General features: G+C 40.6%; 2 protein-coding genes, 1 long non-coding RNA gene and 1 other non-coding gene across 13 annotated transcripts in view; 1 reads left to right on the forward strand and 3 right to left on the reverse strand.

The window, feature by feature from the left end:
* The window catches only part of LOC137106594 (uncharacterized), a 224,861-nt gene extending 224,375 nt beyond the window's left edge, over positions 1-486 (reverse strand). For both annotated transcript variants that reach the window (XR_010911978.1, XR_010911979.1), the window contains exon 1: positions 408-486. This is a non-coding gene — a long non-coding RNA (uncharacterized lncRNA). The remainder of the gene's footprint in view (positions 1-407) is intronic.
* Positions 487-1,245: 759 nt separating this feature from the next.
* Positions 1,246-16,014, reverse strand: brd1a (bromodomain containing 1a). Of its 7 annotated transcripts, none has more exons than XM_067489524.1 (13): positions 15,401-16,014; positions 12,871-14,284; positions 12,278-12,446; positions 11,962-12,093; positions 11,627-11,755; positions 10,561-10,873; positions 9,746-10,057; positions 7,771-8,352; positions 7,171-7,312; positions 6,823-6,956; positions 4,838-4,947; positions 4,265-4,419; positions 1,246-2,965 (listed from the first exon to the last, which is right to left on the reverse strand). In XM_067489524.1, exons 2-13 carry the CDS (start codon positions 14,265-14,267, stop codon positions 2,782-2,784), a joined length of 3,759 nt encoding a protein of 1,252 aa, XP_067345625.1. In that variant the 5' UTR covers positions 14,268-14,284; positions 15,401-16,014; the 3' UTR covers positions 1,246-2,781. The 7 variants fall into 7 exon arrangements, with proteins under 7 accessions (XP_067345625.1, XP_067345624.1, XP_067345623.1 ...); XM_067489523.1 differs by having other exon boundaries at positions 15,038-16,014; XM_067489522.1 differs by lacking the exon at positions 15,401-16,014 and adding an exon at positions 14,473-15,023 and having other exon boundaries at positions 7,771-8,289.
* On the reverse strand, positions 11,026-11,098 carry trnak-cuu (transfer RNA lysine (anticodon CUU)). The gene has a single exon. It is a non-coding gene; the product is annotated as a tRNA-Lys (tRNA).
* On the forward strand, positions 15,416-22,885 carry zbed4 (zinc finger, BED-type containing 4). Of its 3 annotated transcripts, none has more exons than XM_067489529.1 (2): positions 15,416-15,434; positions 18,112-22,885. In XM_067489529.1, the coding sequence occupies exon 2, from the start codon at positions 18,304-18,306 to the stop codon at positions 22,087-22,089; it is 3,786 nt and encodes a 1,261-aa protein (XP_067345630.1). In that variant the 5' UTR covers positions 15,416-15,434; positions 18,112-18,303; the 3' UTR covers positions 22,090-22,885. The 3 variants fall into 3 exon arrangements, with proteins under 3 accessions (XP_067345630.1, XP_067345628.1, XP_067345629.1); XM_067489527.1 differs by lacking the exon at positions 15,416-15,434 and adding an exon at positions 16,300-16,453; XM_067489528.1 differs by lacking the exon at positions 15,416-15,434 and adding an exon at positions 16,459-16,581.
* The last annotated feature ends 83 nt before the right edge of the window (positions 22,886-22,968 follow it).

The raw sequence follows: 22,968 nt of genomic DNA on the forward strand, positions 1-22,968 counted from the left end.
GCTCAGCTTTGGCCTTTTCTCAGAAGCACTTTTGAATGAAGCCACAGAGTTAACTCCACAACTGTGATGGCAGCAGGTTAAACTCCTGCCCACATAGCTCTGTTTACATCCTACCCTTCCATCTCTGTTGGCTAAGTTTCATTTCAATATTAGCATATAAACAAATAAAACACTTAAGAAGAGAATTGTCTGCCCATTCCGTGTGGACAAAAACAGAAGAAAATGAAGAAAGCAACAGCCAGTGATTGGCATTAGCAGACTTTTAGCTGAGCTGGGGGAGAGAGGCGCCAAACCAGCAGCCATGTCTTCAAACTGATTTAGCATTAATTGACATTCTCTCTAATCGGTGCATTCAGCATTTGAACACGGTGATGAAAACGCCTTATATGCTGAATACTGATGCCTACCTGAGGAAGAAGTACGACTGACTCTGTACACGACGCCTTCTCAAAATGGAGCCAGGCTTTCGTATGGAGCCACAGCGCCTCAGTGTGGACGGTCGCAAAATGGCCGTCACTTCCTGTTGGGCTAACGATGGAGCCACTTTTTCAAATTTTTTTACTCCATTTCAGAGAAATATCGTGCTTTGTACTACGCTGCTTATTTTTTACTGATTGCTTTTAAGGTTTTACGTGTTTATATGTGACTTTTGTTAGCATTGCTATAAACCTATCCAATAATATCAAACAAAGATTATTACATAATTGAGCAGCAGAACCCTTTGCTATGATGCTCTGTGGGCTAAAAACACAGTATGTGTTCTATCCCATCGTCCCACCCCTTAAGTTAATAAATCTTATCTATAGAATTTCGTAAAGCCTGCTCTTCCAGCTATATAATTGTTCTAAAATTTGTTCTAAATATTGAGTATTTTATGTACGTTTTACTACTGTTTACATAACTCCACTTCTGCCTTTCCCTTGTTCTAGTTTAGGAGGTACACGTGCATTTTTATCAATTTTCCCTCTAATTAAAATAACTGTTTCTAGCTAAAAAGAAAAGAAAACCTTCTTCAGGTGACATCATCTGGAGGAGTTGTGGAAGAGCATTTCTTCAGACTGTGTCATTTGGAGTTTTCTTTACAGCAAAAATCACATATATCTCACAATAGTGACTGTCCTCTGCCAGCCATGATGGAGGTAAAGTACTTAAGTCTCTCACGTACCATAGATAGGTTCAAAACAAAGTAAATGAATACATTGAATACTTACAAATTGTCCCCCAGAAATAAAAAAAAACAAAAACTGTTGTTCTTATGTTTATTTATTTTTTTGCTTTGCTACAAAAACAGTCCCAGCAATATTCCATTATGACCTGATTAAAAAAAACTACTACAGTTAAGTACAAAATGAAATATACCAAAACTATCCAATGCTACCCAGAAAAAAAAAATAGGTAATACTATAAAATGAAATATCTTGAATTCTACAGCTATAAAAAAAAAATTAAATAAAAAAAGGTTACTAAAAGAAGGCATGAATCCACCACAAAATGTGCCACTTTACCACAATCAGTTTGTATTTCTTTCTTTGAATATAAAGTAATGCAAATACTTTACAATAAGTTAACGCAGGCACATCTCCCTAAACTACAACTACATCAAAACCAAGTAACAGTCAAATTTATCACATAAAAATACACTTTTACTCTTTTTTTGGCAACCATTACACATTTCACACAGAAATCAGGAAAAAATGAAAAATAAAGTTATAAAATAAATGTCTGGGTAGCAACATTTTTGGTTTCTTACGAACAATATATGTTCTGTGTCCACAACATCTGACTGCCTGTATGAGCTTCAGAAACTTACACACTGTATTACTGTAATTTAAATCATATAAATATATATGAACAAAAATATACTAAAACTATTTTAATACAAAAGTTACTAATGCCAAAGGGAAACAATTATAAACTTTAATAACTTAAAAAAGATGAAAAAGGGAATACTTCTCCGAAACATGACATTGTAGCCCTAATCTTCTTAATACTAAGGCTTCTGCATTTTTTTTCCATCTTGATCACACAGCACTACCAAAACAGCACTCACGCCTTAGTGCCAAGAATGCATCAAGTATAAATACTAAGAAAACTTATTTACAGTACCCATTTAAGTCAAACCTACAAAATAAGTTAGTGTCAAGCAACTGTACATATTATTTACAGTTTAAATACAAAGGAAGTTACTTGTTGATGACTTCAGTATAAAAATGTGACCTTGTCATAAATGAAGGCATTGGCGACAGCTGATGTAATGAAACCAAAAACCTTCACACAGTGACTATGTAGCCAGTATAACAGCTACTGTAGCTACTTTTGTAACAGAAATTATGATGAAATGAGTTGAAAAACATTTGAGCCAGGGCCAAAAGTTTTTGTCTTACTGTAAAGTTCTGACACCATAGACATTTTCTGTGAGGTTACTGAAATGTACAGAATCAATCACTAATGATTTTGCCTTGAAATGATGAATGGAAATGACAGTCATGATTGGTGACATTGGGGGGGAGGGGTAGTCTCTAGGCAGTTACAAGCCTAGTGGTGGAGACGATAGATGGAGACATTCATTTCAGCAGCAGCCGTCCCATCGGCATATGGTAGAAGTGTGTACAAGTAGGAATGGATGAGGAAGAGACACCACCTGTTACAGCAGGTGCCCAGTAAACATTTGATACTCCTGCAGAGACAGAAGGGGGAGAAAGTGGAAGGTATTTGGTAGAGGAGAGGTGAAAGTGTGTGTGCGCGCACACACATGTGAGGGGAAAGAGGCAGTGGGTGTCATCAGTCCACATCACTGAGGTCGCTGACTGGCTCATCCTGCACTATGCTCAGGTGGTTCATGGCACGGCTGAAGGCGATCTGGACAGCCTTGCGAATACTGGATGTGCGTCCCTCCATCATTTTGATCTTGTCTATAGTCTTGTCCATGCCCAAAGGAACCATCTTGGATCTAGGAAGCCACTGCCTGAAGGCAAAAGGAGAGAACTAATATTACACCAACGGAATACTAGCTAGGGTTGAACACAGAGAATCCTAGAATCTTACTTACCAGGAGAAAAGTACAATTGAAAGGTAATAAAATATCATCTCTGCTTTTCAAAATTATTTTTTTTTTTAAATAAATATTGAAGTTGGGGCAACTGTGGCTCAGCAGGTAGAAAGGGTTGTCCACAGGGTCAACAAGGTATCAAAGCGTTGTTCCTTTGACTGAGGGATTTTAGTTTTGATTTAAATATTGAATTTGTCTTCAGAGGGGAGCTTTTGTATTAAAAGTTAAAAATACTACAATACTGAAAGACTTTAGTGTTATAGTAAAGCATAAATACTGATCACAGCCCAGAATAAAACCAGACAATGAGTTGAACAGCAGAAAAAAATCAAACATGTTGATTAATTGTGTATCTGACACATAATAGTATAGTCTGTCAGTGTTTTTGTTGAAGCACCTTACGGTTCTGTTTGGATCAGAAATAGCAATTCATCAGCGATAATCAGCACATTGTGAAGCTACTTCATAAATATTTTTTTTACACTTTAACAACACAGATAATTTGCTACATTCACGCAGTCTAACTCTCATTGGCAGGTAGCAGTTCATGTAAAGGAGGTTGAAGGAACATTCCTCACAAAAGCGCCACTTAGTTCCATAAGAATGTTTTTTAAAAAATGGGAAAGTTTGGTTTGTAGGAAATTAATAATAAAATAACCCAATCTCTGTAATGAGTGACTATGAACACTTCAAAGACGGAACATACTGCATGCAGCTTAACAGTGAAGTAAGATTTTAAACAATTTAAATAGTTGCAAAAATACAAAAATCAATATGCGTCGATCAGTGCTGATATTGTGGCAGGGTGGGAAACACGGCAGACCATAACATTGAATTTTAACTTGCCCAACTGGACAACTGCATAATGCATTCCTCTTGCCCAAACATACAGTTTACTTGCCAAGGGAAGTGGGAAAGCATTGATATCTATCACTGTATATAATTAGCTCAAAGTACATTGTTTATTTCAGCTCAGTAAATGTGGAATAATATGAAGCAGATAAAAAGCTATTCTGACACAAACATTGCTGTGGGATTTTCCCCATTGTCCCAGTGTTGGGAGTCAATCTAAAATTTTTAACGTCTCTTGAAGAGCTATGTGTTGTCTCTTGACAACTGATGTCTAACAGCCACAACAGAATAATGATCAGCTGACAGACGGATTGACAGGTTCACCCTTGTATAAACCTGCTTAAGCTTAAATCATTCCCTCACCAGCTGCGCTTGTTGTCGAAAAAGAGGACGAGGTAGAGTTTCTCTTCTGATTTGTACTGCATCTGTTCTCCAATGCGGAGCACGTCCATGGGGGGCACGGGGATGGACACCCCATTGTGTTGGCAGTTCACACGCGGCATGTGGGGGTCGATGATCTATGCACAGTGGAGAGGGAAATTATAAACACATTCCAAATGCATGGAAAAACTATGGCACGTTTACACAAGGAGTCACTAAAGCATACATGGAAGATGTTTATCTTGCATACACACAAATACATGCACACCGTCAGCTTGTGGCAATAAGATGCTATATTACTCTGTCCTTTTATGCTAAGGTCAAATTAAACTGGTTAACAGTGAAAGGGTGCCATCTAGAGGAAAATGGAATCCTGAAAAGTGGGCACTTGCCACCTAAAAAAAACAAGCTGCAGTCAAACTATTGCCTCCTCCTGTGAGACAAATATCATAATTATGTTCCTGTTTGTCCCGAAGTTAGGACGTGCCAATAAAACATTACAGTGAAAAGACTTCAGTGATTTACATGCTTCCCCTTCCACAAACAAACACTCACCAAGGCAGGGTAGGAGGGGTATCCACTACACTTGGCCCAAACTAGTTTTAAGGGTTCCAATGCAACTGTTGCAGCACTAGCGGGCATCCAAATATTGCTGTTGCCAACCTCTATGAAAGCAGGAACAACACCAAACAAGTTAGGTATGGCTTTAAACACATTTCACAAGCCATGCATTATGTGCAGAAGCACAGCTAATCAGGATGGGAAATCAACTTTGCCCTTTAAGAGTCACATTGAAGGATATATATTAGAATTTACGAGCCACTGGTATCATTCAATCAACCAAATATGAATTATAGATGAGGGAAAAGTTTCCAGATGCTGACTGGTTATACGCCATGGTGTCAGGCTGAGCACACTGACTCATAATTCAGTGCCAAAAGTTACCATAGCTTTAACTCTCATCATTTTCAACCCTGATTTTTATTTATATCAACACCAGGTGTCTGCAAATTCTATGAAGTTAAACCTTTAAGATCTATTTGGTACTGACGCTAGAAAGCTATTCTCTAATAGGTTATGATTTTTGTATTTCATGATGTATCAGTTAAGACTTTTACAGGACCTGCAGACATACCAACTACACTGCATAATTTCCACATGCAGTCTATAATAAATGTGCTTGATTTTAAAGTCATTTGTTTTAGTGGCTTGCTGATATAAGCATATGAACAAACTGCAATTTACTGAAACTAATCCACCAATTACTTCTGCAATTAGCCAAAGACTTGAAATCTCTGCAGACGAACATGATGTCTTCAACCGTCTTGTTTTGTCTAAGAAGTCAAATCCTAATATGTGCAACTCCAGAAATTAAATATTTGCCTTTTTTTTTTTTTTGCTTTAATATTTACCAAAAATTATTTACTTATCAACACTGTTTCTATTGCAGTAAATTACCGCTTCACAGGTTGTACTTTTATGTATACAGTTCCCTCCAAAAGTATTAAAATGGCATGGCCAATTTATTTGGTTTTGGTGAATCCTGAAGACAATTTCAGCTTTTAGTTTTGGCATTTACTGTGCTGTGTTTCTTGTTACTAAGATTAAAGTAAATGATACATAATATCGTTTACATATCCTTTGCCTGAAAATGGTGAATTAAGCCTGTAAATCTGTGACATTACCATATTGTTGGTTTATTCTTTTGATATGTTTTTCTTCACAGTTCTTACATTGCTTCTGTCATGAGATTTTATTTTTCTTTCTGCAGCGCTGTTCTATGTATGTTGCTAAGTACACAAGTGGTTTCTTTATTATTTTATATTGTCATTATTTTATATTGTCATAGCAGCTATGCCCAACGTTTTCTTTTTTCCAAAGCCTGATTTTTTTCCCCATCTTTTCTCAGAATCAAAATGGCTTGTTTTTCTCTAATATATAGTTCTCGGGTATTCATATTTATGGATCCTTTTTAACAACAAATACAGGTTTGACATGTTAAACTCAAGAAACCAAAGGATAACTCTAAAACCAAGAGTCATCCTTTACAGATTTATTCTTTGATTGATAAATCTCACAGGACTTGAATAACATGAAACAGTTCCAACACCTTCGCTCACTGAAAATCTGGGTCATCGGATACAAAAGGTTCCATGTTCGATCTTGTTTAATACAGCTAGATGTAAATTTAATAAAAACACTGTCATATTCATGTACTGTTTTTATTCATGTACTGTTTTTTTCAATGTCAAACAAAAATGCACTGGATTTTCCGTTCCAAGAGTATTTTCTACTGATTATATTTATTTATTTAATAGTTTACTGCTTTAAAGGTACTGTTTTTACCTTGACTTCTTAAGAGAATGCGGTAAACCATTTTTAATTGTCAAACCTACTGTTTTTAAAAATGTAGCTTAATAAGAGATCTCCCTGGAATTTAATGTTAACCTGTTGTTAAAGAAATGAATAAAAAAGGTAGCTCTGTTCAAAAATGTTCAAACATGTGCACGGTTTAAAATGCAAATCCTCCTGACACTTACCAGCAGCGATTCGTGCAGCTTTTGCAAAATTCCCAGTTTCGATGCAAGCGATTAATTCGCTCTTATCATCCACAGTGTTTCTCCGGACCAAGGCAGGTTTTCCCTTCCCACATTTTGGAAGACTGAGAATAGTGCTGGAAACAAAACAGAAGGTAAACAGACAAAAAATACAATTTTACAAATAAACGGCAGAAATGACACAATGCTCCAGAGCAAAATAAGGGAAACCAGATGACTGAGAACCTTTTATTTATTTAGGTCGTGCCTTTACAAAGTAATTATTCTATTATTCACTGTTTCGTCATTCATATTTTGCTACCTGCTTCATATTTTAATCAACTACATTACCTGGTGCTTCCTGGCAGACTGCTACATGAGGAGATGGAGGATTCTGAGGCACAGCGTCTCCGTGGTTCGACAGGTCTACTGGGTCTACTGGTATCTTCTAGACCCTTTGACTCCTCCAGTTCTAGAAAACCACCAGATAGGCCTGAGAGTACACGCAACAGAAATTACCACACTGCAATCCAAAACCCACAATCTGAATCTCAGCCACTCCAAATGATCTCTCTGCATCAGCTACAGGTTGTTCAGCCAAGCTTAAATCTAATTTAAGCAAACAGATGTGAAAGACTAAATAAGTGTTTGTTGTTCCTTACTGCTGAGCTGTTTACAATTTTACTGTGATGACTTGTAAGCAGTGTAACAGCTAATTGCAATGTTTGTGCTGCCAGTTTTAGAGGTTGGCAGCAGAACTAAATACTTGTGTACTAATTTAATCACCTGCTTAAAACACTGCTATTCAAATTCTCACACATTGGAATTCAAAAAAATGTTTAGCCATGCAGAAAATTATCACAATGTTTGAAATTACTGGCACTGAAAAACCTAATACTGAGTTCTTTCTAAAAAACTGTTTTTTGACACTTGTTTCTGTATTTTTCTTACCAGTGTCAACTCCTTTACCACGAGACTCTTCCTCCTCTTCATGCTCTCCCTCTCCATCCTCTTCCTCATTGTCTCTACTACCGCTATGCTTCCTCTTCTTGCTGTGAAGCAGCGTCTCCAGCCGGGGTATGACCACTGATAGGAATGACTTGGAGCCCAGCTGTGCATCATCTTCATCTTCCTCCTCGTTGCCCTCTTTCGTGTCGACATTGTCAGAACCCTCATCACCATTCCTTGGAAGCTTCTGAGGGCTAGCAGCCTTCGATTTGCGAAAGAGCACGGCAGTCCGACGGTTAACAGTGCCTGTGGGCTCTGCAAGGGTGGACGTGGCCACCACGCTCACGTCTCCATCCAGCAAAGAGTTCTCCATGTTATCGTGAGAGTGGCCATTGAGGCGGGGAGCAGGGGAGAACAGGTCAGGTATGTCGGCATCAAACTTGACTCGCTTGCTGTGAGGCTTGTCTTCGCAGTCTAGGGCAGCATCAATAGGTTTGAGGGTAGGGGGCTCAGGATCTGTGTCTGAGTGGATAAGGGGAGGTATAGAGTCTGAAGGCTCCAATTTAGGAGGAAGAGACTTGTCTCCTGCAATGCAGAAGATAAAGAAAACTAACTTTTTGACTATAGAGCATTAACATTTTAATTATAAACTGACAATACTAACAATAACACATATTCAACATGTTGATGTTGAAACTGATTATGCACTACAATGTGTCGTTTAGGTTTACACAAAGTATTAATTAATGCGATTTTTATGGTCTTTTAGTAGAACAAAAAATAATTCTAAAAAAGTTTGAAGGGTAAGAAAAAGTACAAAAGCCCAGCCACCAAATAAATGTGACCTACACTAGCAGCAGTAATGTGCTGTAGCACCCACACTTTATCCCTGTGTTTGTAAAAATGCTGACACCGCATTAGTAAAACAAAATTCTATTAAGCAAAACACTAAAGCTCTTTTATAAATAAGAAATGAGAGCAAAATGACTCCTTCCTTATAAAAATGTGACTCAGCAAGTGCACTGTGAGTCACTGCAGGCAAAAGACCAGGCTAGGAACTTGGTGTTACTAAAGTGATACAAGAAAACCTTTTGACCTTGTTTACAGCTGTTAGGGATTGATTCTAGTCTGTTATTTTTTGGAGATGTGAAAAATATTTGTTCCTCAGGCCCCAATCAGTGGTCAGTCTTATTCCTTTCCCCTGCTGCTAAAGCACAATAATAACCTCCACTCAAACCTTGAATTGTGACTCTGCTTTTTTATATCTGCAAGCGTCTTTTAAATTCAAGTCAATCTGTCTGTCAATCTGCGAGTTGTGTCGTTTTAAAACAATGACTACATTCTACAGACAATTTTAACCATATTTCTATACTTCAAGATTACGTTACTCATAATCCAGCTGTTTAATCTTACTTTTCTAAAAAAAAAAGAAACAAAAGATATACTTTCTATGTATAATTCATATTCAAGTGTGTGGCAATGTCACTGAAATAAAAAACATAATCTCATTGACATTCATTTATGAGCTATTTGATTAGCATAACATAATTAGAATGGATCTGACTCACTTTTTTAGGGAAATACAGGTTAATAGTCAAAACTATAATCTTTGACAAATACCAAGAACCCTGCATAGTTCTTGAAAATTTAAATGCAACAACAAATGCTCACCTTTACAATAGCAATGAAGGGTTTTTAATGATAAGTTAAAATAACCTGACATTTAGATTTAACTGCCAATAAAGTTTGGCTGGTGTCATACTTTAACAAATCAGAATGGGACATCGTGACTTTTTTGTTGGTTGAGATTAAGTTTAGTGTTAGCAGCTCAACTCTAAACTCTGCGCATCACCAGCATTTTAGGATTTAAGAATATGTGATTCTCCTTAAATTAGAAAGGCTACTTGATGAGCACAGCAGCAATTTAAGCAATTTAATGAAGCTAAAATTAATATTAAAATTAAAGATTAATACATACCCTCATCATCTGGGAACTGTCCATTGGGCTTTAGCCTTTCTTCTTTATTTCCACCCAGGTCTGGATGGGAGGAAGCGGATGAAGATGATCCTAATGTAGATGAAGAAGAAGAATGGTGGTGGGAGGGCAAGACTCTTTTTAAGCTCATTTCATTGCGAACATCATTGATAGTCTTTTTGAGCAGCTTGAGGCGCTTGCTGCGGGAGGGGCTGGACTTCATGGCACAGGTGAGGTCGAACTTTTCCAGTAGTTGCTGCAGCTGCTTGTCCAGAGACAGATGCTCCCGATTGGCTGGCACAAGTATGCGGTCCACTACAGAAAGAATTTCAAAAGAACACATTTTATGAATATTCCTTGCCTTGCCTCTAATGATGCAAGCGTCACAGGACCATATACAGCAGTGACACGTGGGCATTTGCAGTATTGAAATATACAGAAACAGTTTTTTTTTTTCAGATTCAACTGAATGCATCAAAACTCAATGGATGTCAATTCAACATATAGCATCACAACAATCTTAAACATTCAACCAAACAGCTATTAAGGGTGAAAAGGTATTGGCTTGCCGGGTCAATCACCTGATCTTAGGCCAGTTAAGCTGCATTCCACTTGCTTAAGACCAAAATAAAAGCACAAATTCTACACAACAAGAAAGTATACCAGCATCACCAAGACACAAAATGTCTGTTAGTCTATAACTGGCCATACAGGGTTTTCCCACAAAATATTAAAAATAATCAGGAGTCTAAACAACAAAAAATGTGTAATTGGCCAAATTCTTGGGTATCTGACCGCATCTTTGCTATTGCCCTTACCCACTTCCCAAGAAAAGGATGGTGATGCTACGATTTTAGGAGCCTCCGCCAGATGCATGCCATTTTCTGTGTCAAAGCCAATTTTCTCCACATCACGCCGGGCTTTTCTAAGCAGGACGCCGCCCTGGTCTCGAAGACGAACAGCAGCCCGGTAGAAATATGTGTCCTTAGAGTTATACTTCATGCAATTGTCAACTATGAGGTTGAAGTCATTCTCAAACTGATCAAAGTTGTTGTAGCCCTGGGCGTCTATGCGCTGGCGCATGGTGGAAAAGTCCATTGGATGCTTGATGTGGTCGAGGTAGTCAGGAACCTACAAGAAACAGGAGATATAGTGATCTATTTTCAAATTACTTTACTATTTATTTTCATGTTATCTTCCAGAGTTTCAACGTCTTATTGTCAACAAAACAATTTCTACATAAACAAAACAGACAAAATATACCGGAACTGAAATAAAAACCTCGCCCAACGTGGGGCTCGAACCCACGACCCTGAGATTAAGAGTCTCATGCTCTACCGACTGAGCTAGCCGGGCTTAGTGACAAGTGCACTCTTTAACTTTACAAACGTCACCATCTGCCAGCGAACCTTAAACTCAGGTTACACATTCCACTAAGCAGGCAGTAAAACTTCCTACTTAGTGGAATGAAGGGGAGGGGGGGGTCTATGCCAAGTCGCTATAACCAAACCCTGTGACATGGAACAAGCTGTCTCCAGGCTGCAGCATTTGTGGTGGAGTGTTCAAGTACTTTTAATATATGTATGGTAATGTAAAGGAAAGTGGAGGCTGCCATTGTTGTTTTGTCACTGATTATTTCAACTGTGACATGGAGCAAGCTAATATGTCCTGGCTGTAATATTTGTGGTGGTGTGTTTTTAACATATGAGAGGCAATAGAAGAGAAAGTACATCATCACTTCACACAAGTTTTTGAGTTTTTGTTTTTCTGTATGATCTATACATGAATAGAAGAAAATTAGATGCAAATAGGTGGAAAAGAAAATGATTTTGTGTGCACAGGTGCAACAACACAACTTGAGTTCAAATATCCAGTGACATTCACCTCATTGATATCAACTGGCTGAGCAAAGATCCTGGCCTGGTCTTTTGTCTGGAGCTGGTCCAAGAGAGCTCTGAGCAAAATACTGAAGGGAGTCAGCTGCATCTCTAATAGGGTCTCCTGCAGTTTAATCTACAACAGAGTGGAACATTAAAACATTAGCAGCTCAGAGTGCTTTGTTTAAAGTTGTTCAGCATAACTAATGTCAAAGCAGGTAAGTAGTCTGAGTCTCCAACTCAACAGTTGGACACAGACATCAGTGCAAAGTCCTGTTGTTATAAAGTGTCAACCTGTCACTGCTTTAAAAGATTCAGACTCTCCACATCTTTCACTCTCACCTCTTCCCTCTTGAGCTTCTCTCTCTTACGGATTAACTCCAACAGCAGCCGGGCTCTTTCCAGGTCGTGACGAAGACGGTGCCATTCTTTCAATTGGTCTTTTAATGCCCTGCTTTCCTCCTCACTCTGCCTCTGGAGATGTAAATGAATGCACACATTAAGAATCAAAATAGAAAAAAACAACAACAGGCAAAACATTGGAATGTAAAATGCTTAACAAAATATGTAAAAATGACAAGCTATATACATTTCTACAAACTAGTGGTATTTTGGTAAAGAGAAAATGGAGACTGAAAGTCTTCTGTGTTTGACTGACAGATGAACAAACCGGTTGGGCATTCTTCTGAGACTGCAGTTTTGCCTGAAGTCGCCTGATGAGAGGAAGACCATTCCTAGATTGCCTCTTTAGTGTCCAGTAATTTAGGACCAGCTCCACAAATGCTTTCTTTTTCTGGACTGACACCTGGTTCAAAATGGTTTGTAACCTAGAGGAACCAGGAAGAACATTATCATAAGCATAAAGCCAAGAAGATACCAACAAAACTACACCATCCAAAATGCCACTACCTGCTTGTTTTAATGGTGAAGTATATTTTTAGAAAATAGATCATGAAAACAACAAATGGATGCCACAGGATGAATTTAACCCACACCCGACCTAGACCAGTACATACAAGAAATGTCCCAAGAAGTCAATTATTAGCCAGTGTTACATGCTGCAACAGCTTTTGCACATTAACATCTAGATGTCCTTCATAAAGATAGAGAAAATCCTCCCTTTACATCACTCTCTCATAAAGCATGGATACCTATAATATCACTACACAGAATATGCCATCCCAGCTAATCAAATCCATGCAGTATTTCGTTCCCAGCTCATGTGGTATAAAAGTAAAGCTATTATTATACCTGTGGGCAGGAAAATTAGGCACAACAGCAGGGGTCTCAGCTTCAGTTTCAACTTCAAGTTCGGGCTTCTTACTCCTCTTCTTCTGCTTTCCTTTTGACTGTCCTTTAACAGCAACTCTACCCTTGTCCATTTTTTTACATAGTCCATTTTTGGGTTTTGGATCATCATAAATTGAAAGCGGCCTCCTTACACAGCCAGTAGGTGTGTGAGCTCCACAGTAGGCAGTCTTTTTCACAGAGATGGTTGTCTCTCCTGTTTCCGTTACCTCAGTGATTGGTTCCATCTTCATAAAGAGGCCAGCCTTCTGGGCACAGCTGACATGAAAGGCAGTGTAGCAGTTGGCTTTGTGGCATTGAATACATGCCCCAACACCTTTCTCTTTACAGAGGTAGCAGGTGAGCTTCCAGCGGGCCGGAGGAATGTGGCTGACACCATTTATGGGTTCGATGAAGGTGGTGTTGGAGAAGCCAACCTCAGGGACCCATAGGGCACACACAACATGGCCCCAGCGTTCATCGTCTGTCTTTTTTACTGCTCCACCCTTGTTGGGACACAGGATGCAGTCTGCAGGCTGGGTGGGTGACTGTAGACAGTGTCTGCAAAGCCACTGGCCTTCAGGGATGTAGGGCACACCATAGCATTCCTGATGTACAGCCACATTACACATATCACAAAATAAAATAGCATTGCTGTTGTGACACTCTCCATCCACACAGATGCAGCAAACAGCATCATCATCAATAGGAGCCTGCTTTTTACTCCCTTGATCCAGATTCTCCAGGTAAAGCTCCTTTTCAAAGCGATCAATAAGGAACTCAAATACATTGTGGGAGACCTGACTGACCCCTTCGCTTCGTCGTTTTTCGTTGACCAAATCCAACCAGGCATAATCTTCTTCATCCATATCATATTCTGTTTCCTCATCGAGCTCTTCATCAGTCTTCTCTGTGTATTTATAATAGGCAGCTGGAAGCTTAGGAACTGCAGGAAGGTTATACTCCACTGTACGGAACTTCGGTTCTGGAAGCTTTGGACCAACATTACCACTGGCGTGATGTCCCCCTCCCTCTCCGTGACCTGTGATGCCCAATGCAGCATTTCTCTTCTCTTGGTTGTTTTTTAGCCTGACTGATCTCAGGAGCACCTGTTGCTGTGGTTTCTCAGCATTCTCTTTATTGCTCGTACACTCCATCATCTCCTGCACCATGGGGTCATCATCAGAGATCACATCAAGTTTGTCATATATGCTGATCCGATGGATACGGCCGTCAATCTCTAGCTCCACCATGCGTTGCGCCTGGGCGTAAGTCAAGATCTGCTTGTTGGGGGATGGCTTGATGGGAGACGGCGGCCTGTGCGGCACCGCAACCCGGTGCTGCCGAGCTTTCTTCTTCATCCTGACACTCCGTGATGCTGTGGAGACATAAGAGCGGGGAGGCCTTCATGCATTTAATTTAGGTCAAGTACGTTAAAATAAGGGCCGTGAAGGTGAATGTATTTTATTGCTGCCCTTCAGGAATCAGAAAAACAAAAACCATTGTAATTCATTGCTACAGTGTTCTGTGGTGTAATTCATTTGTTTATAATTGACAGAGACTCACATGTTTCACATTCTAACAGCAATAGGACGGACAAAGCTGACATTCTGTTGACTTCCCTCACCAAAATGAAATAATACTTTATTATTATATATATGGCAGCAAAACTAGGGTAGACTATTATTTTCAGTTTTTGCCCAAAAACAAAACTGACAAAGTTAAGGTTGTCTAATATAGTAAACTCTGTTGTAGCAGCCATCTCTGCGTTACTTCTGTCAATGAGCTGAAGCATTTAAATGCTGTGGGAGGCGGCCACCGGGCACTTTGAATAGGACTGCGCAGGAGTTAGCACCTGCCAAGTCGGTGCAGAGATGCAATTGTCCTTATCCTAACAACTCACAGTCAAAGTTGCTAAGTTGCTAACAATAACATTAGCTAGCCAGCTAACTAGCAAGAGGAGCTAGCCACCCCCTTAAACAGGACGAACGACGTCAAACAAAACAAGAGCTCTTTAAAACAAAGTTAGTTCGTTTAAAACCAGTGCGTTACATTAAAATAAACGTTGTGCAGATGTGCAGCGTGCCTTTTCGCAGTCAGCGCACGAAGCACATAAAGATAGATCACATACCTCGGGTGCACGAACAGTTTTGCTAGTTGAGGAAAACGGTGGCTAGTCAGCAGCCTTAAAAAGCACGGCCTGCTAAGTGGCTCTAATTCCGTACACAGTGTTGTCATCCAACGGCCGAAACTGGGGTGTTTTCAGATTCTAATGCACAGACAAAGAGGCATGATTGGTGCCCGTGAGCTTTCGCTGTTAATTTTGACACGGGACACAATTATTTGCTTTGTGGACCATGTACAGGTTAGAACCAGTCGTTAGCCACAGCCGACCAAACGCAAATAGCAGCAGCAGCAGCAGCAGCAGCACTACAGACGGCTCATCCCCCAACATAACAATGCGTTTCACCAGACAACTCCCACCCGTACGCACTCCTCTACGTGTGACGCTGGAGGTCATGCTGGTGGTGAGTCGTAGTTTTCACACAAAAGCCCATCTGTCACACAATCAATGCGTTGCCTTTTGTCAGTCCTCGCTAGCCAGACAAATACAAATGTCCGAACAAAGCGCAAATCGCGGCAGTAGCGCTGTCGTCTATCTTTGTAGACCTGTCTCTGTTGTGGCCCACGGGGCCGTGGTTAAGTCATAACCGAAGGATGTGAGTTTCATACTGGTGTGTGTATTTGTCAGGCTGCGTGTGGTTTGAATCAGCATTTCTCGTCAAGTCACAAGAGACAGTCAGGGCGCGGGCAGAACAACAGCAAACCACCGCTAACGTTACGCCCCACCCTGGTGACCAGTTCGCCCCAGACGTTCCCTCCTGAGGTCAACAAACCACGTCGGTTTAGAGCAATAATAACATATTGTGTCGATAAAATTGCAGATATTTTAAGTCCCCATTGAAAACCCAATGCGCTGCCCCTTATTGCCCGCGGATGCAGAACAGAACAGCAAGTATTTCGTAGTAACGTGTTTCCATATGTGTTGATTTATGTTCGTGCGAACAGTCGCGCTTGTGTTCTTTCCATTCGAAGACGAATGTATTTCGGCTAAAACAATATTATTAAACACATATTACACTATAGCAAAATACCCTGTGTATTAGTGTTGATAATAATAATGATAATAATAATAATAATAATAATAATTTTATACGGAACCGGTAATCTCACTGGATCTAATATGAACCCGTCAATATTTCAATTCAACAGTTATAACAGTGCCAATGATTACAAACTCAAAGTCATACACGGGGTTGTGTAATTGCCCCTATAGCCGCCACACCGAGGACCCTGCGCCCGGTGACATCATTAAAACGTGTTCCTTCCGTCCGACGCTGTGTGGAGCTGCTTCGGCCGAACGTGAAGTGCTTAGCAAACCAGGAGACAAAAGCAACAAAGTGAACCCCCCTCCGGATCAATCAAATGTGTCATATTTAACTGTTTAGGAGCCGAAACCTTAGTGATCGCATCGTCATACTTCACAGTAAGTACGCTGAGCACATGTAAATGCCCGAGGAGGGTTTAATTCGGCCGGGATGTCGTGGTTAGTGCTACTCTGATTCGGATCCCGTGTGGTTCGTGTGTTTCCTCGGCTGGGTTCTGCCTCGCCAGGTTAGCTATGTCCTGTGTGTGGCCTAGCTGGCAGCTAAGCAGCTAGCAGTCGTGGTGTGGTCCGAAATGTACTAAACGCCTTTCCTAAGCAATTCTTATTTTAATTGGACGGTTGTGGGAGTAATGTTGACTTCTGTGTTTGTGCTACTCCTCCATGTGACAGAAGTGTTGTACCTGTGTGTAGTTTTTGTGTGTTTATTAGCTTTGTGGCTAACCCAGTTAGCACCGTGATAGCCACCGTGTTTACTGATGATGTAGCGTAACTGCCAAAAAACAGTTAATTCTAAGGTTAATGTCCATTTATTGGTGGTAGCACATGTTTCAGTGTGTGTAGTATCTGTTGCTCGGTTAGTTTAAGTCGAAAGCTGTTGTGTAGACACCTATTTACAACTTAGTGTGTCAAGTGAAGATGAAAGCTAAACAGCGTTGGCTATTTTCTGCTGTCCCCTCGCATCTTCCTATCACTTCAGCCAAACCCGGAAAACTCTGTCACAGCTCATTTAGGAAATGGCTTAGAGGTAACGCCGCTTGCTTTTTGGAGGCCTACTTAAATGGGATCATGTATTTAAAACCTAGAATACAATTGGTACTGTTGGCTATAATAATTTATATACATAAATATTAGCGACCGATTCTTAACTAATAGGTGGTCGGATTATACTCGGTTTCACTAGAGTTAGACGGGTTCTCAGAGCCTACGCGTTTTGTATGCACACATGCCGTTTTGTGGAAAGTTAATGTTTAAGAAGAAAACAGTAAGCTGGAATTTGTTTTCTCATTTGGTTTATGCTGCATGTAAAGCAACCTGCATTTACTAACAGTAACACATCACTTGCTTTGATCATAAGGGAAATATTTGATATACAGATTTCAAAAGCAGCACAATGAGGTAACCAGTAGTTGTTTGAGACTACAGTTGACTGGATCACATTGCCTGTGGTGTACCTGCCATCAGGGTGCAGATGGTTTAACAAAATACACACCATAGTTCATTATGTACACCTAGCTACAAATGCAGTCTAATGGGACAGCCCTGCAATGAATCCCGCTGGCATGGAGAATATCATGTTCAGTTTTTGTGAAGCTGATAGAATTTAGCAATAGTTCTGTGGAAGGAACCTTGAGTGGTGTTCCTGCTCTTGATGAATGATTATCCTTTTCCAGTTGGCTTCCTGCATATGTAAGCTGTGACGCAACTCTGGGTTTAGATCCCATAATGGCATTTGGTTGCTGCTTGTCAACTTGCAAATGAAAACATATGTCTATTTTAACCACAAATTTGCTATTAGGAAAAACACTTAAGGAACAGTACCAGTGGCAGAGATGGACTTTATCGTGACTTGTGTGTGTGTAAATGCGATTAACTTGAAAGTGACAAGGTTTGGTAGCAGCAATGACAAGACAGCCTAGTCAGAAAAGAAAACTGAACTCTTGTTATTATAATAGTGGTATTACCTGTTTTTCAAATGTTATCTCTGTAGAAGAAACTGTTTTTTTTTTATTATTATTTATTTATTTACCTCTCCCTAGGTTGGGTGCAGAGAGGTGTAACTACTTCAATCATAAATGGAGTGGGACAAGAAGCCACCTTGTGTCCTAAACAGCCACACACACATTACAACCCCTGCTTGAAAGCTGCTGTATCAATGACTACACCTAAAACAATTGACTGCATTTGACAACGTAGACTCAACTATTCTACAGAAAACTTAGGCTGTCGCCATGGATGGGGAGGAAGAGGTTTCTCACATGAGTGAGGATATGATCACTGAACCTAATGGCTCAATTGAAAGTAAAAAAAAAGAGGCAAAAGGGACCTGCTTGAAAATTGAGGGCCAGGATGGATATGTGTTCAAATCCTATAGCATTTTCCCTCATGAGGCTGCAGAAGAAAAGTCACCTGCTTGCTCCTCGGTAACACTGGATAAGGACTCTCCCCATTCTCTCCACTTATCTTCTCAGGTTGACAAACACTTGGAGTCAGATGAGGCAAATGAGACAGATCCAGCTTCTCCCACTTTTTCAAACAAATGCCTAAACACTGATACTGAGGAAAATACAGAGAATGGGAAGTATGAAAATGATAATAAGACGAGTCAACATATCAAAGAGGAGCCTGGGGATGCAAATGGAAAGGAGGATGAAACACAGGATGATGAAAGGTTAGCATTTGGTAGCTCAATTGGCCCTTTTGTAACAAGAGAAGGTGATGAGTACAGTAATTTACTAAGTGGATACACAAGCACCCTTTATGATGTAGCCATGGATGCTGTCACTCAGAGCCTTTTGTCATCTATGAGGAGTCATACTAACCCAAGAAAAAAATCTCCTGCATGGAATCATTTCTGCATATCGCCACGCGACAGTACCAAAGCAATCTGTTTATATTGCATGAAAGAATTCAGTCGGGGTAAGAATGAGAAAGACCTCAGCACAAGTTGTTTAATGAGGCATGTACGAAGGGCTCACCCCACTGTGCTTTTACAAGATGGAGCCGACGCGTCCTCAAATAATCTGACTAGCTCCCTTGCCTCACCTTTGATACCTCCCTCCCCAAATTCACCAAAAAACGGAGACTTGACCAATAGCGTCATTACTTCTGCCTCAAAGAACACTTCACCGTCCACCTCCTCAGCTGAAAATTCAGACCTGTCATCCAAAGAAGTGTTACCCAAAGTCGAACCAAAACTAGAACCATATGCCAACACTGACACTGTGTGCAGCACGCTCCCACCCACACATTCCAATGAAAACAACCTTGAAGACATGTCAGATGGAGGGCCTGAGCGTCTTCCAGGGACCCCAAAAAGCTCTAGTTCCCGTCGGAGATCAGCTGTATGGAAACACTTCTACCTGTCCCCTGCTGACAACTCCAAAGCAGTTTGTATCCATTGCATGAATGAATTCAGTAGGGGTAAAAATGGCAAGGATCTAGGGACAAGCTGTCTTATTCGTCATATGTGGAGAGCACATAAAGAGGTTGTGATTGAGGAAAATGGCCAGGGCAATCACATTCCCCCACCCTATACAAATCCCCCCTCACTTTTGTCCCGCACACAACTACAGGATCCACAAGAACTTAAAAAAGAATCACCCCTTTTTCCATCCTCACCAGAAACCATATCAGATGAATTACCCCAAAGCATTGAGGAAAGCATGGATATTAAGGAGGAATCTGAAGAGATGATGCATCTCTCGGAGCAGGAGACCTCACTCAATCTGTCCTTCAAAACTCAGGGGGGGGATACACCTCTTGCTTCCTCCCCATGTGATCTCTCTGAGGGCTCCAGCCTCCATCAGGATCATTCAGTGTTTCAGCAAAATAAGAAGATCATGAAACGGGTGAAATCTGAGGTGTGGCACCATTTCATAGTGTCACCAGTCGATCAGTTAAAAGCACTGTGCCGTTACTGTACATGTGTCATCAGTAGGGGGAAACGGGGGGACTTCGGTACAAGCTGTCTAATGAGGCATCTTATGAGACGCCACCCAGATGTTCTCAAAAACCAAAAAAGCACAGATGAGAAAGACTCCCCCCCTCATCCTTATACAGATCTCACTGCAACCGATGTGGTTTCAACCAAAGAAACTGAGAGCCCTGCTGGTGAGAAAAAGCCACAAACTCTGCCTGTCTTCAGTAAAAAGACTTCAAAACTGTGGAATCATTTCTCTATTTCACCTGCTGACCCCACAAAGGTGGTTTGTTTGCACTGTAGCCGCACAATTAGCAGAGGCAAAAAGACTACAAACCTTGGCACAAGCTGCCTCTTCAGGCACATGCAAAGGTTTCATGGACATGTTCTTGAAAGTAAAAATACTATCTCAGGTGATGTGCCGTCTGCTGAAATTCACGTTAAGCAAGAGCTCATGGACACTTCAGTTTTTGAAACAGAACAGGAACTTGAGAGGTTTGATGAACACCACCCGGTTGCCAAAAAAATCACCAAACTTATTGCAGAAATGCTCGCACTGGATCTTCAGCCATCAGCTATGGTGGAGAATGCTGGACTGAACAGACTGCTAGAGTACCTCCAGCCTCAGTATTCTCTACCACCTTCTTCTTACTTTACCAGCACTGCCATACCAGATATGTACGAAAGGGTGAAGGATGTTGTGCTGACCCATCTGAAAGAGGCTGAAGGTGGGGTTGTACACTTCACAACTAGTATTTGGGTCAGTAGCCAGACAAGGGAATACCTGACCCTTACTGCCCACTGGGCGACGTACGAGTCAAGTGTCAGACCTCAGGGTCAGGACTTTCACTGCTCTGCTCTCCTAAGTGTCTCGCAGATAGACTGTGATCACGATATGCATGACATCCCAACACAGCTTCAGTATCTTTGGGATTCTTGGATCACTTCATCTGGGCTGAAAAAGGGATTCACTGTAACTGATAATGGCACCATCAGAAACACCTTGGAGGACCATGGCCATGTCACCATGCAGTGTTTTGGACACACTATAGACCTCATTGTTAGCGAAGCCATAAAGAGCCAGAGAATGGTTCAGAACCTTCTGAGTATTGCACGCAAAATATGTGAACGTGTGCACCGCTCAGCAAAGGCCAAGGAGAAGCTGGCTGAGCTCCAGAGGGTTCACCAGCTGCCAGAGAACCAATTGATCCAAGATGTTCCCTCTAAATGGAGGACCTCATTCTTCATGCTGGAGCGCCTGGTGGAACAGAAGAAAGCCATTGATGAGATGTCTATCGAGTGTAATTTCAGGGAAATGATCAGCTGCGATCAGTGGGAGGTAATGCTATCAGTCTGCAATGCGCTGAAACCTTTTGAACTAGCCTGCAGGGAGATGAGCAACCGCACTGCCACTCTGGGACAAGTGATACCACTCATTCACATTCTCAATAGAAAAATAGACCTGCTGTTTGATGAGACAGTGGGCATAGACAACATGCTCAAGTCTCTGAAGGAAGCCATGGTGAGCAGAATGTCTGCAACTCTGCACGACCCACATTACACCTGGGCGACCATGCTGGACCCACGGTATAAGACTTCATTGTTCACAGAGGAAGAAGCTGAGCAATGTAAACAAGATCTGATCCGAGAGCTGGACTTGTCCTCTTCTTCTACCTCAGTTGCAGTTAAGCCTCCGCTGCCCAATGGCTGCAACGAGGCCAGCGATTCATCCAACACCTCCCCCTCAAACAAGGACAACCTCTGGTCTCTAATGGCTGACATTCGACAAAAGATAAAACACGAGGATAAACCAAAGTCCTCTGAGCTGGCAGTGTTGGAGTACCTTGAGGAAGATATACTGGATCAAAGCTGCGACCCCCTTGACTATTGGAACATAAAAAAGTTCCTGTGGCCTGATCTTGCCAAAGTAGCCGCCCGTTATGTGGGCTGCCCTCCCAGCATCGTCCCAGCAGAGACGCTGTTCAGCACAGCTAGTGTCAACTGTGCCCTAAATCAGCCCAGGCCTTTACTGGAGAATATGGAGGGTCTGCTGTTTCTCAAGGTCAACCTCCCTTTGGTTTATTTTCAGTACTGATAAATATTTAGCATTAACTTGAAATTCCTTTTATCAAGGACCAAGTTGCGTAGCTGTGAAATGGGGGAATTTTTTGTTGGGCAAATTGTAAAATATCAATTTATACACTGATTCTTAATGCAAATGCCTGATTGAGGTTTTATTGTATTCTTTGTACTACTGTTAAAACACTTTGAAACTGTTGTGATAAAGTCTCAGAAGTGTATCAGGGAGGGAGGGGTTTTCTAGATGTAGGGCTTGGAGATAATGTGTTTGCTTGTAAATCAATGTTTTGTTTTCTGTCTGCTCTCTTCTTGTGCCTTATACAAAACTACTTCAGGTCAAAAATGCTGTAAATATTTTTGTTAAATTGTGTGAATCACATCAGGATGCTTTTTTTTTTTTTGGATTATTATGGATTAATGATAGATGCAGAGTTGTTTTCTGAATGGAAACAAGGCCCAAAAATAAATGCTGTGACTGAAAGATATTTTAAGTTAATGTTATTTAATTTTTCTTGTGAATTTGTGGTGTATGGTACTGTCCTTTAGAAGTAGACATTTTTTACTTGCTGAAATGTTTTTAACAAGATAATGTATAATATTGCTGTATTTTCAGATTTAAGGAGTTTGTTTGGAATATACAACTTGTCTGGAGCACAATTTATGTCCAGGGGATTAAATTATGGGTTTATTATTGAGTAAAATAATGTACTGTACATTTTTTATATGAAATTCCTTCTGAACCTAATTTGATATGGAGACTGGAACCATGCAAATTTTGTGGTCAATTGTAAATAAAGGTTTTCCTTATGCAATATTGCAGTTGTTTTCCCCCATTATTTATATGCAGTGTTGAAGCATGAAGGTCTACTAGACTAATTTAAAATATTTTTATCTA

This window comes from Channa argus, chromosome 21 (genome assembly GCF_033026475.1).
Source record: "Channa argus isolate prfri chromosome 21, Channa argus male v1.0, whole genome shotgun sequence".
In the NCBI taxonomy this organism is placed as follows: domain Eukaryota; kingdom Metazoa; phylum Chordata; class Actinopteri; order Anabantiformes; family Channidae; genus Channa; species Channa argus.

What these genes read in the sequence shown, in the direction of transcription:
- brd1a (XM_067489519.1), bottom strand. Translation starts at nt 14,701, where the DNA reads ATGCTTCAGCTCATTGACAGAAGTAACGCAGAGATGGCTGCTACAACA. An exon ending in AGCCAGTTGATATCAATGAG is followed by an intron (nt 10,874 to 11,626) that starts GTGAATGTCACT and finishes TGTTTCTTGTAG; the next exon opens with GTTCCTGACTACCTCGACCA. An exon ending in AGCTGCACGAATCGCTGCTG is followed by an intron (nt 4,948 to 6,822) that starts GTAAGTGTCAGG and finishes CTGCTTTCATAG; the next exon opens with AGGTTGGCAACAGCAATATT.
- zbed4 (XM_067489529.1), top strand. Translation starts at nt 18,304, where the DNA reads ATGGATGGGGAGGAAGAGGTTTCTCACATGAGTGAGGATATGATCACT.